We start from the raw sequence: 14,372 nt of genomic DNA, 5'->3' as shown, positions 1-14,372 counted from the left end.
CGAAAAAAATAAAATGGAAAGAACTCATCAATAAAAGTCGCACATGCATATGCGTAATATGTGTGTGTGTGTGTGTGTGTGTGTGTGTTTTTGTCATAGTATAATATATGTTGTTTATTGAGTACAAAGTGAGAAGACAACTGCCCAGCAGGCATGTCAGGAATGGGGTTAGGGCGCGTCATTTAATCGTTTAACAAAAAGCAATCACACCTAGAATCCAAGTGCTGTACGAACAAAATTGCAAATATATCAATCAAATATTGAATTAAATCATTCCTAAATATGCATCCACATTTTACACTTCTGATCATATATATTACCTAATAGATTAGAATGCGTAATCACTTAAATTAAAAGCACACTTTATACGATAAAATATGGTTAAACTATAGAAAAATGTTACTAGACAAATTTAAGAAAAATATCAACATTTTTCAGCATGTTTAAAATAGATTATATATGTACGTATTATTCAATACTTCAAAATATGTAATCATAAAAATAAATTTTAAGCTTTCTTTTATGAAAGATTAATCAATCTCTGAAAGCGTTTAAACAAATATTTAAGTTGTTAATTCCTCACCTAATCAAATATTTATGGGATAAATAATAATTTTTTTTTTAATCCTTTACTATATTTTTTAAATTTTATAAATGAAAAAAATATATATTTTTCAGAAATCTTTTCCTGTATATTTTAAAGTTTATAAATGTTAAAATAAAATATTTTTTGGAATAAACATTTTTTTATATCTATAATATAGTTCATCAAAACTACCTAACAATAAATTAATGAAGTTTGGCATGTCTTAAATTATTTATTCTTCTTTTTGTTTTTATTTTCAAATCTTTATAGATATTAAAAATATAATAATTTGTTAAAAATTCGTAGTCATCAAACTTAATTGAATGCCCTATTTTTTTACATAATATTTTTGTTTAATTTCATCCAATTTAAAATGGTTTAAAATAGTCTTCTTCAAAAGAAATGTAAATGTAATTATTATATCATAAATTTGGAGCTACACAGAAATGCATTAATTTGGTCAACTCGCGATGTTGCGTTGAAAGTACAAAGAAAGAAACAAAGAGCCAGTTCTGGGGAAGTTTAATTAAAGAGACTCGGTGATAAGACGTCGAGATCTGACAGTTCCCATCTTAACGCAGCCTGTTTGGCCGCTAACTGTAATAACGAGCCGTTTACTGTGCCAAATACTTTCCCATAGGAACCGCCCAAAGAGCGTCGAAAATTGATTGAAAATCAAGTTGAGCCGAAGAGCGAATGCGAGAGATAGAGAGAGAGAGAAAGACAGAGGCGAAGAGCTGGCTAACGGAAGAGAGGCATAAAGAAAGCAATGTAAATGAAATGCACAAGCTAAAGCGGGAGTCAAACACACACAGTGGGCGAGGATGGGCGAGGGGGCGTGGTGAATCGGTGAATCGCGGTGGCTTCGCTTCGTCTTCTCGTCTACGACTATGTTATGCTGGTAACTGAAGATTCCCAGCCACGATCAGTTGCAGACGGTCAGTCGTGCGAGACAGTTGAGTGCGCGGCGGTGTGAAAATTGCCAACGACGACGAAGCTCGAATCACTATTAAAGAAATAAGCAACCAGAATCACAATCACAAACCACAAAACCAAAAAGAAAAATAACAAAAACAAAAACTCCCCCAGCGAGAAACAGGTAAAAAGCAAACGTTGAAGAAGAAAAAAGAAAGTCAGAGTCAGAGTCAAGAATCGCATGGAGAGCTAAAAACCATACGATAGAAGCTCAACCTGCGACAGTCTTCAGCGGGTATTTGAGGTGTGAGCAACGACAACGACGGTTACTAAACTACAAAACTACAAAAAGAAATACACAAAGTAAAGACATAAACTATAATCGGTTATCGTATACATAAACAATATCATCAACGGTGTGAAATTGAACTCAATCGAATCGAATCGAATCGAATCGAACATCATTCATAGGTTAGCATTGGATTAACAGTGTTGAAAGCTGAGAATTATAAAGAAACGTATTCGTATCGTGTGTGTGCTTCATTCATCATTCTTCCTGTGTGATAAGCCCAAGTAATTGGCATGCAAAGCGATTACACCACATTCGCCTGGCGCTGACCCACTAAATAAAATATATATAGTACAGAACGATAGAGAGAGAGAGAGAGGGCAATGTCGAGTGCGAGTGAGAGCTTTGGCAACATCTTAAGCAAGAACTTTTAATTGATTTTCAGAGCACACAAAACCTCAGCTCGAACTGGAACTCGAACTTGGTCTCGGTGTTGGACTCTTAACTGGCTTTGGGTCATAAATTGTATCTGCTGAGCAATTTAGAGCCATACCCAGGCTTTTTTTATGTTCTCTGCTCCAAATACTGACAGAGAGATACAGAGATAGCATTGCGATGCTCCATTTTCATGTTCATGTTCATGTTCTGTGGTCAGCATCGTTGAGTAATCTCTCCTCTCTCTCTCTCTCTCTCTCTCTCTCTCTCTCGTCTCTTTCGGCCAGGTTTCTTCTTACTAAACTGACCCACATACGAGAGACTCGAGCCAGTGGCTAATTGAAGTGTTTCCTGGCATCGCATCGCATCGCATCGCTTCGCAGTTATAGTTTACGCTGTTTACACAGTGCTTCTTCTGCACTTTGCTGCCAAAAACAAAACATTCTCAAGTGTTGTTCCCAACAGTCACAACAACAACTAGAGCTATGCACTTAAGCCAAGTAGAAGCTATTAACAGAGAGAAATATTCGACATCGTCATTGTGGTTTTTCTCTGAAATTTGAGTGGTCCACCTCCTCATGGTTCTTCTCGATTCCGTAACCCTTGCATCTGTTCTCTACACATGCCCCAAAAGAGTGCCACACACATTTCTTTTTTTTTTGTCTTCGTTGTCTAAGTTTATGACAACAAATGCAAAAGTTTACGCAGCTTCAAAAGCAGCAAAAAAGAAAGGATACTCTAGATGTGACATAACTATAAAATACCCTAAAATTTATGAATGCGAATTTCAGAATACTTCTCTCCTTGCATATTCAGTTTAATTTTAATATACCCTCCAGTTAAATCATCTTCAAAGGGTATACTTAAAAAAGAACTTTGACTAGACCGTGTCCATTAGTTGCTTGAGTTGCTAGTGCATTGTTGTTCCGCCAGGTGGCGCTGACGCGACGATAACAGCTCCTAATTCATGCGACGTGCAAGTGCATGCATAAACAGAGCGAGATGGATTCTAAAGATGCCAGATACTCAACTACCACAGACTGCAGTTGCATGTTGCAGGTGCTTGTTTGCTGGGCGTGGCAGTTCAAGCGGCACGTGTAAAGCTTATTTTTCCACTTTACTTCTTTTGCCATTGTTTTGGAAAATTAACTGGCAGCAGCCGGCAAGACAAGGCTTCGCCCTTTGCTTACCTACTAGTGCACAGCACAACATATGAGGCAAGTTTGAGAACAACAAAGGCGATGACAACAGCCTGATATGCAAATCCTGAGGCATTCTTCTGCACGTGGCCCATTGTGCGGTCTTCCATATTTATTGATATGACGGTGATATGACAACGCTAACGCATAGAAGAGCGTCGAAGGCATTGGCTTCAATAATCCTCCATTGTGTAAGAGTGTGTGCGAGTGTGTGTGCAAGTGTGTGTGTATGTGTGAGGAGCTTAAGTAATTTTGCTGGCTGTCATGGAAGTGCACAGCAAACAGAATCTTCCTCCTCATAGTGATGTTTTTTTCTCTTTTTTTTTGGTGAGTTGCCTCCTCCATCCGCCACTTGAACTCACACATGAATATTAATGTAAAATGCACACACGGTTAGCTGCATTTTTCTATGGAGCATTAAAATATAGTGGGAGCAACGTTGCGTTCCATATGAGTTGCTGCCTACAATAGAAGCAACAACAACAACAACAACAAAGACTGGTTGCCTTTGGGCTTGAGTTTGAGCTTTAGGTTGAGGTTGAGGTTGAGGTTTGGCTTGAGAGCAGCTTACCCGCACTCTTTGCTGCCGCTTGTCAAAAGTTTTTCCATTGCATTGTTGCCGCCTTTTGCTGTAGAATGATGCATAAAATGCTCGAAGATAGGTGAGAAAATGCTGAACGAAGAAGCGAGCGAACGAAGCAAACGAAGAAGTGCGGATTGAGAGGCAGAGATGTGTAACATGGCCAAAGTAAATGCAATTTCGTAGACTTCAATAGCCCGAGTTTATAAGTACCCAACTCTGACGCCAAAGCTGAAGCTGATGCTGATGCTGACGCGCTTGTTGCCAAAGTGACAACGCCCACAGTGGGCACAAAATGCAAAGAGCTTTTTACAAATTCATAGAATTGAATAAATTTGTAACAGATTTTCAAGAATAATTTCATGTTATTTCAGACTTTGAACATGTATTTCAATTATTTTGCAGTACAATATGTAGCAAAAGATTGTATATAAGTAGAAATTTTATTAAATTCATAAAGAATTTAAGCCTCGTTTGCTTTTTTAGAATTTTCGAGCAAGTTCTGAGATAAGTTTTTGCCACAAAAACCTTTTACAAATGCTCTTTAATCACATTTCTTGCTTATAAATTTGATAGATCATAATTTCATTTTGTGAGGTTGAGAAAATTTCAGTATATCAAAACTAATTATAATAATAATTTAATATTAAAAAGGTTAAACATTTGATGACAATTATTTATGGACAACATTTCAGCTTCATTGCACATTTTTCTTACTATAACGTAATTTCGTTTTAATGCATCTCCAATTAAATTATAGATCCGATCTTTTATTGTCGTTCCGCATTACTTTTGCACCACTGTGCCGCATTTTTGCATAGGTGCAAAGCGTTGCCTAGCAGCCGTAAACTGTAAGAGGCACGCGCCGCCCGCGAGGACCAGGTGATATGTCATCGCTGCGGCAGCCACGCCTCTTTTTCCTCTGCCACAGCCAGTGGAGGGCCGCAGGCTTCAGATTTTAATAAACGCGTCTTTTGAGAGTGAAGAGGAGAGAGAGGGAGAGGGAGAGAGAGAGGGAGAGAGCTTGGCTCGTAAAAGTTTTAATTAAGCGGGGCAATGCGTCGTCTTCAGACTCATCTACATGGCAACCGCATTTATAGTATATATGTATGTGGCAAGACACTTGGACGCCCATAAAACTGCGTTTTTTCGGTGGGAAGGGGGTAACTTATCAGCGTACGGCAATCTTCAGTCCCTTTGCAACTGTCGCAGTCAGTGCAACGGCAACTTGGCCAACTGGCAACATTCACAGCTCTCAGCTGGCAACTCTCGAGTCTCAAAACTCGACTCGACTCGACTCGAAACTGGCAACTCGCAGTAGGTCACTGGGTTTTCACTTTGGTTTATGGGCAACCGGCGCGACGGTTGCTTATCAGCTGCAGCAGCAGCAGCAGCTAAAGCTGAGCTCGATTTGAAAAAACGTTTTACTCATTTTTCAATAAGTGGCCAAGCAACAACAACTTCGAATACAGTCGACAAAATCGCTGCACACAAAACTTGTTCATGGCAGCAGCAAAAGCAGCAGCGACGTCGCTTTCACTTGGGGGCAGCCGCACTTGACAGTGCGACAGCAATAACAACAGCAACAGCAACAGCAACAACTGAAGCAACATTGGCAGCGACAACAACACAAAAAGCGCCACAATGACAACAGCAACAATTGTTGCGGTTGTTTGCTATAGCCATTGGCTGTTGGCCATGCTGATTGTCATGGCTAAAGAGCCAACAGCAATAGCAGCAACAGCAACAGCGACAGCCAATGGAAAGTTCAGTTTGGTCAAGTGACAAGCCGAAAATACTCTATAAAGTGAACTTGAGCTAACATTTGTAAGCGTGCAACACTTGCCACACAGTAGTTGGGCTACCTCACTCTGTGTTCGCAAATACACTTACTATTGTCTGTCTTTACCTGCCACCAGCCACCCGCCAGCTGCCACATGCCACATGCCGCGGTGGCAGCAGCAGCAGCAACGTTGTTTGGTCTTGGCTTCAGTCTCAGTCTCAGCGGCGTCAAACGGCGCCAGCAGCTGTCGAAAATGCGAAGTTGTTGTTGCTGAAAATGTTGCTGTTGTTGCGAATGTTGTTGTTGTAGTTGCTGTTGCTGCTGTGTGTCAAGTGCCAACAAATGGACATGTGGACAACGCCCGGCGGCAACTTTGAGGCGTAGTTCAAAAACATGTTTACACTCGCACTTACACACACACAGACACAATCACACACTCGTTGTTTTCTTTAAAGTCTTGTTGACGGACTCTTTGCAGTAACTTATTGGCCTGACAGCTTTGTGGTTCGTTCGATAAATATGTAATTTACCAAACGCGTCGCGACTTTGTGAAAAAGAAAGTGTTGCAAGTGTTGCAACCAATTGGGTCAACGGCAAAAGTAAAAGTTCTGCAAAACTCTCTCATTAAACTGAAACGTTTTTTTCTTTCTTGTATGTTGTCATTGCAGCGACGAACCAAAAATGAAATTCGTGATTTTGCTATGCGTGCTGAGTGCGCTGCTGCTGCAGATTGAGGCCTCGCCCCTGCAGCTGCTCTCGAGGAGTGAACGTGCTGTGGCCCGTCAGCAGGCGGTCAGCAATGATGTGGCTCCAGCCCCAGCGGCAGCTGCCTCCAGCGATGACGATGATGACGATGACGACGAGGATGATGACGATGATGAGCCGGATCTAGGCGATTTGGTCGATGACGATGATGGTACGTAGCTGTCGTATTAACTGGCAACTCAATATGTCACTATTAAGTAAACACTCGAGCACCACCAAAAAAAAAGCACCACCAGACACCACCACCAGGCACCACCAGACACCACCAGGCACCACTGCAAACAAATCCTGCAGCACCATTTGCAACCACAACGCAACGAGAGGCTGACGCACTTGCAACTTGCAACCACTGCAGCAAAAATTTGCAACTTGAAAACATCTATTTTACTTGTGTGCTGTTATTAACGTGAATTTTTGTTGTGTACTTCCTTCCCTTTTGGGTAACGCAGTTATTTTGCTTTCGGGGTTTACAGATGATGACGATGACGATGAGGACGACGATGATGAGGAGGAGGACGATACGCCACAGGGTCAAGCGGCTCCAGCGGCTGCTGCCAGCGATGATGACGATGAGGAGGAGGATGATGACGATGATGATTACCTGGACAGACTCTTCGATGATATTCTGGGCGGTAAGTCATAAATAATGTTATTATATATGGATATCAAATAGAAAATGAATTTAAAAAATTACAGAAAAACAAAAATGAAATAGAGTTCTTTTAATATGTAAATACTGGTTCAATTTATGCACTTATATATATTTTTCTCTTATTAAAATTGCAATATTACAATTCCTTATTGCAATGAGAAGAGCCAGAGCGACTAACACCGTCTGGCTATAAGAATTAAATTTCTCTTTAAATACGTACAGAATCGTGAACTATTTTCTAACTGTTACGTATATTACGTATACGCACAATATCAAGCTTATTGTTGTATAAGAAAACAAATCATTTATTATTTATTTCTTGGAACCACATTTACTAAAACCGTTTCACAAGAAGTTTAAGTAACTTCTTGTAAGTAAACTAAATACTAAATAAGAAAGTTACAGTCGAGTGTGATCGGCTGTAAGATACCCATTTTTAATATAAGCAAAACAGTTTCATGTTATTCTAAAAATATATGATATTTGGTATATCATTGAAGTACTACATTTGAAATAAGTTTGCTTGATTCAAGTAAAGTGCAAAAGTACTTTAGATGCCTTGGTTTGTTATCCAATAATAGTTTCATATACAACATTTACTAAAGATATATATTTTTGCTTAATACTGAGAATAGCTTAGGTTGATTACCAAAGTAATTTTTTAAGCATAAGAAGTGCTGCTCAAATATAAAAAAGTTGTAACAAAATATTTCCAAACTTTAGCTTTTTCATTTGAGTTTTTTTTACGAGTTCTCATTTAGTTAAAATTGCCCATATTTTTTTTATATATTTTTGTATTAACATATTTAAATGAACTTTCCCGTACTACAGATGACGATGATGAGGATGATGATGATGAGGACACGCCCGCAGCCAGCCCAGCACAGAGCCCAGTGGCTGCTGCGCCCGCTCAGGCGCTGGATGAAGTTGCTCCCGCTGCGGCCAGCAGCTCGTTGAGTTCCGGCATCTCGGATGGCGTCGATCTGCCCGCGGAGAGCGGCAACGCTGTTGAGCCCATTGCCTCGGGCAATGCTGTCGAGGATGTGGCAGCTGTGGCACCTGCCGCAGCCAACGCTGGCAACAACAACGAAGGTGAACTAAATGTTTTTTACGATGAAGATGCACTTGTAGATGGTAGTAGTGGTAGCACCCATAGTAGTTTAAGTAGCACCAATGCAATTGACCAAGAACAACAGAAAAACCAAAACCAAAACCAAAACAATCACATACAACAACAACTACAACAAATACAACAAGTACAACAACAACAATTACATCAACAACAGCAACTGCATCAAAGCATAACAGCAACAAATCAAGCATCATCACACATCACAACAACATCACAATCTACATCAACAACAGCAACAAAGAACACAAACACAAACAAACAGTTGGTTGCCCCCGCCCAGCCAGCGGCAGTTGGCGCTGTGGGCGCAGTGGGCGTGGCAGCAGCGCCAGTTGCACCGGTTGCGTCTGGGGCAGCAGCTGAGAACAACAACGACGATGACGAAGATTATGACGATGATGATGACGATGATGATGATGATGATGATATTGATGATGGAGTCGATGAAATTACAGGTGCGCTGACAGGTGACGACGAGGAAGCCGATGACGACGATGATGACGATGATGACGATGAATTCATTGGCGATGGCGTCATCGAGGCCAGACGTGAAGCACGTGAGTCCAAGTCAACAACAGCAAGCAAAACAACCAAAGCCAAAAAATCAACAAGTGCTTCCAAGAAGTCCAAAAAAGAGCTCAAGCATTAAAAACAATAAACAACAACAACAACAACAACAACTACTACTGGACAACATGGACAACAACAACTGCAAAATGAAAATTGCGAACAAAAAATATGAAAACATGACAGGGACAACATTGAAATGACTTGAGACGTTGCGTCGTTTTAAACATAATTTTGGGTAGGACCAATTTGAAATCTCGGACATTGCATAATTCTATTTTGCCTGCACTGACTTTCCCCCCAAATGCAAAAAACAAAACACAACGATCAAAGCAAAGCAAACTATTTCTAATTTATTTATTTATTTATTTATTTTTGAGTTATAGTTACAAGTTAAAAAAACAAAAACACAAATTGCATATTTAAGTTACAAAACAAAACAAAACAAATATTTAATAACAATATCCTCGAAATGAGTTGATTGAGAGTTTGGTGCTAGTCAAACTATCTGCAAAATGACAACAAAAACAACAAAAACAACAAAAACAACAAAAGAATATAACGAACAACACAAGAATGCAAATTTGTTAAGCTGCACGCGCACTTTCCCCCTCTTTTCACCTCACAATTCACAATTGTTTTGTTTGTTATGCCAAGTTATTTTACGCACGGACTGTTTTACACGACCACAAAAAAAGAAACAACAAAAACAACAACAACAACTGTAAACAAACGCACAGCAAACAATGTTGTTTAATGCCGAAGCACAAATTGTTGAAGCAATAATCAGAGCAAAAGCAAAAGGGCAAACAAAAAACAAAAATGAGTAAAAAATGCAAATGCAAAATTTCAGAAAATCAGAAATTTTGAGTGTGAAATGCGCTGCACGGCCAAAAGCAGCGGAAAATGGCTGAGCTGAATGGCAAAGTCGCCATTTTGGCAGACATTTTTTAAAGCGGGCGGCCAAGTCACGCATTCGCCCTCACAATCACACACACACACATACACATGCACGTACTCACCCACACACAGACACACAACACACAAATAGTTCAATTGATGTATGTAAACGAGAAGAAGAAGATGAGGATGATGAAGAAGAGGAAGAGGAAGAGGAACTACAACTACAACTAAAATAAAACAATTACAATTACAATTACAACTACAACTACAGCAAGGATAATTGTACACTTAGTGTAATTTATTTATTATAATTTTAATTTCTCTCGCTTCGCACATTTAATCTGTAATTTAATTAATTGAAAACAAGCAATACTCTGATTGTATTTATTTAATCGCAATTGTTATTCAAAGTCCTTCACATTCTGCACGCACACACATACACACACATCTATCTATAACTATTTTATAAACTCGAATATATATTATGTGTATTGTCTGTCTCTGTCTCTCTGTCGCTCACTTTCCCTTTCACTCACGCTTTCACACATTTTTGGCTTACAATTGACATCAATCAATTAATCGTTTGACTATTTACTATACTCGTATATATTTTTGGCTTCTATTTTCTGGCTCGCATAACTTTTCCGTAAACCAAATTCGTAAATAACGCAAATTTGTAAAAACAAAAAAAACGAAATGAACATGAAAAACAAACAACAAATTTAATTAAACAAAACTGTAAATTGTAGCTGAAAGTTGAACGCTTGAAAGGCAGCGCACACAATTTGCCAACTTTTCCCAATACAAAACAAAAAATAAAATACACATAAAATGGAAAAAAAAAATGAAGAAAAGATAAGGAATGAAAGTGTCATTGATTCCATTTTCATTGCACAAATTGTTAAACTTTGCATTTTAGGTTCATTTATTTTGTAATTTATAATTTATTTATTTATTTATTATTTATTGTAAAAACAACAATCACAAGAACAACAACAACAACAACAACATCAAAAGCAAAGCTGCACACACACACGAAATGAGAATTTTGCTTAAATAAATTTTAAATGAAATTTGTGTACAACTTTTTGACAAATCAATTGAAAAAACGAAATGTGTTTTATTTAAAAATCGAATCTTTAGCATACTTTTCAAGCGTCACTATTTATTGAGCGGTAAAGGAATCACATTCTCTGTCTCTCTCTCACTCTTTTACTGTCTCTCTCTCTGTCTGTCTCTTACTCATCATTTGCAGCCTCACTCATCTGCTGTATGTTAATCAACTGATTATGTATGTATTATAGCTGTCGCATTCACAGTAATTAGTTTGCCCTTTGAACCATCTTCTCCCTCTCAGGTGCTGGTAATCTAACTATATAATTATCTATTTTGCGTTTTCTATATGCGTTACTCGTAGTTCTATTTTAAATATGTCAAATGTATAACGAGCGCAATGAACTTAAGCATCAGCAGCTCGCTTCAATTAACTAAAACAAAAGGACAAAGTTAACATTAACAGTTTAAACTAAACACGCTTACACGCTTTAGTGTAACGATGCTATGTCTACCATAATAAAACCAACTAAACTTAGCAGGAAAAGAGAGAGAGAGAGAGAAAGGAAGTAGCTTAAATGAGAGAGAGAGAGAGAGAGAGAGAGAGAGAGAGAGAGAGAGAGCAAGCGAGACATGTAAAAAGCACATTAGTAGCTCATTATTTCTAACGATGGTTGTACAATGAACATTCCCCTCAACTATGTTTGGTTAAGGGCTGGGCATAAGCATGGACTTAAATAAAAAAAAAAAGAAATGTAGTAATAACGCATTGAGCACGCTACAATTATATTCTCAATGCTAATTCCATAATGATAAACTTCTCGTTTACGGCATTAACATTAATTATCAATTGTCACGCCGCCAGCCCTGGTTTTGCATGGCTTTCATTGCTACATAAGAGTTTATGGCTGCGCTGCTTCAATGTCAATGCTTTTTTATAACATTTTTCGTTTTTTTTTTTTGCTAATCCCAGCGTGTTTCCCCTCTTCCCTGGCCCCTGTCCCCTGTCCCTTCACACTCACGCACACACATGCTTAAAGAGAGCAACACAGACACAAACACTGCGATAGTCGTGTTCACAAAGCCACACAGTAATCACTGTGTGTGAGAGTGCGTTTGTGTGGGTATTTGTGGTGTGTGTGTGTGGTACATGCCTACGCACACACACACACACGTACTCTCACACACATACACTTGTAATTAGAGACACTGTTGTGCACACACTACACGAAAAAGCATGCTGCGAATTTAACCGCACATGGCAATAGAGCCTCAAAGTTCCCCTTCAACCTTCCGCAACCAATACAAGCACACTCCACCCCATATACACACACACACACATACACACCACAATGATGTGCATGCAAGCGTATTAACATGACATCTTTTACGGGGCGGGTGATACACGCAGGTGATCTGAAAAACAACGTCATCGACATGTCAACGGACGCATTCCAGGCGCGTCACAATCATTTCATTGACGCCATCTTTTCGCGCATAAATCGCATCGTTGCGGACAATTATGATCCGTTTGTGGTGCGCCTCGCTGGCCGCTCGGCAGCTGCTCCAGCCACGCCCACACGCAGTGGCGCCAACGTGAAGACCACAACAAAGACCAAGGGCGGAAATGGCAGCCACAAGACGACAACCCACAAGAAGCTGTAAGTGCAAAAAGGCTTGTGAATGAAAACAATTGATTTTTATGGCATAGTTAGTATGCGATCAAGTGAGTTTTTAATTAAATTAAAGCACACTCAAGTTGTTTTTAGTTGTATATTTGTGTAGGATTTAAAACGTATTGCAAATATTGCAATAGAAAATAAAAATAAACTAATATTGAGAATAGGCAACTAAGCCACAAAACAAAATGTAGAAAAATCAACAAAAATAATAAGTACAACAAGAGAATATGTTGTTAAAGGAGCAGCTATTAGTTGAAGCTTTTGCAATTCAATTTTAAATGAATTTTAAGATTGTTGTATATTTCATTAGGAGAGAAAGCATTGCAAAATAATATTACGCATACGACTAGAGAACAAAAAAACATATGTAAGTTGAAGGCAAGATAAACGAATATAATAGTTAGATGCAGCATTTAAAGTAGATTTGCATTAGCATTTATAATTTATAGATTTTCTCAAATATTAAGTATACGACATAGGAGACAACACAATACTACAACAAGCAGTTATGTATGTTGAATCATAAGTATTATTATAGGGCGATTCGAAAACTTGTTGGTCGATAAATCAACTAGTTGAAGTAGCTATTAGTTGCAGCATATTAAGTATACGACTTGTATAACCTTGTAGTTCAAGTTAGAGTATTCACGAGCAAATCAGTGCGTCAAAGGTCAAAGCAAATGATGCAAATTTGTCAATCTCTGTGACTTGCAGCAAGAACACTCGCTCGGAGCCAAGAGCAGCCAGCGACAGCAGCAGCAGCAGCAGCAATGGAGGCACCATGGAATCAGTTAAATTGCAGGAGCAATTGACGCAATTACAGACTGAGCTTGGCCTCAAAGCCATCGAACAGCGGAAGGTGGAGCACTCGGCATCGGCATCGGGAACGGAATCGGAGTCGGAGACGGAGCAGGGGCAACAGGCCGTAGCATCCGGTTCTGGGAAAGCGGAAACTCGCACCGTGTTCAATGGCGAGCAGCTGCCGGCTGCCGGCAAAGTCAGCCAAAAGAAATCAGGACAGACAACAGGACAGCGTCAGACGCAGAAACAGAACACAAAAAAGGCAGCGTCTGCGGCAGCGTTAAAGGCGGGAAGCAGCGGCAGCTACAATCAGCCAGCGGCTGTGGCAGGGGCAAGTAAAGCGGGTGCGGAAGTGGAGAAGCTACAAAAAGCCGAGGGCAGTCTGTCCGGCCTGGCGTCGCTGAAGCGCGTGGGCAATGTGAAGGTGATCAGCGATGCGGAAGGTCGCAATTCGACCATTAAGGCTAAATTCACGTTGGGTCCGTTGACACTGCGCGTCGAGAAGTCCTTCAAGCGGGGCAGCGTGCGCAGCGTGAAAAGTGCCACGGCCAGGACCAACGAGATGATCGGCCGCATCAAGTTTAGTGTGCTGGATGATCGGGCCACCTTGATGTCCATCAAAGTGCAGCAGCCTAAACAGGTAACACATGACAGCTCAAAGTCTACTTTGTGCAATTAACATCAATGCTTTGCCTTTAGGTGGAGGTGGAGAGCAAGGACAATCATGACCGCACACGCGAATTTGTCTGGCGTCGCACACCCAAAATTGCCAAATTGGTCAATGAGAAGCTGAAACTGGCAGCCGAGTCGCTCTTTGCGCCTCAGGGCGTCGAAGTTGTCCGACTTTAAAGGACACTCCGCATTGGCCCTTTTCTTCAACACAGCCAGCTAAATGTAGTCTACTCTTAATTATAATATCTAATTTATTTATTTAACTTATTATCTATCTCTATCCAAAATAAATGTATCACTGTCTCAAATTCTAAACTTTATTTCGCCGACAAAATGGGCAAATGCAAAAGTTGCGTGGGTT

At 39.8% G+C, this 14,372-nt stretch overlaps 1 protein-coding gene across 6 annotated transcripts; it reads left to right on the top strand.

Annotated features, from left to right (window-relative positions):
- Positions 1-1,526: 1,526 nt before the first annotated feature.
- LOC117568880 (uncharacterized) lies at positions 1,527-14,319 on the top strand. Of its 6 annotated transcripts, none has more exons than XM_034249780.2 (8): positions 1,527-1,685; positions 6,456-6,703; positions 7,026-7,184; positions 8,036-8,296; positions 8,789-8,890; positions 12,268-12,517; positions 13,253-13,979; positions 14,039-14,319. In XM_034249780.2, the coding sequence occupies exons 2-8, from the start codon at positions 6,469-6,471 to the stop codon at positions 14,186-14,188; spliced, it is 1,884 nt and encodes a 627-aa protein (XP_034105671.1). In that variant the 5' UTR covers positions 1,527-1,685; positions 6,456-6,468; the 3' UTR covers positions 14,189-14,319. The 6 variants fall into 6 exon arrangements, with proteins under 6 accessions (XP_034105671.1, XP_051861972.1, XP_051861976.1 ...); XM_052006012.1 differs by having other exon boundaries at positions 7,002-7,184; XM_052006014.1 differs by lacking the exon at positions 1,527-1,685 and adding an exon at positions 1,786-1,864 and having other exon boundaries at positions 7,002-7,184.
- Positions 14,320-14,372: the final 53 nt, after the last annotated feature.

The sequence above is a fragment of the Drosophila albomicans genome, chromosome 3, assembly GCF_009650485.2.
Source record: "Drosophila albomicans strain 15112-1751.03 chromosome 3, ASM965048v2, whole genome shotgun sequence".
NCBI lineage: Eukaryota > Metazoa > Arthropoda > Insecta > Diptera > Drosophilidae > Drosophila > Drosophila albomicans.
Note: the sequence above shows the minus strand (reverse complement) of the source record. Positions and strands in the feature narration are given on the sequence as shown.

Coding starts and splice junctions, on each gene's coding strand:
- LOC117568880 (XM_052006012.1), top strand. CDS start 6,469: ATGAAATTCGTGATTTTGCTATGCGTGCTGAGTGCGCTGCTGCTGCAG. Junction 6,704..7,001: donor TTTGGTCGATGACGATGATG/GTACGTAGCTGT, acceptor TGGGTAACGCAG/TTATTTTGCTTTCGGGGTTT. Junction 12,518..13,252: donor ACGACAACCCACAAGAAGCT/GTAAGTGCAAAA, acceptor TGTGACTTGCAG/CAAGAACACTCGCTCGGAGC.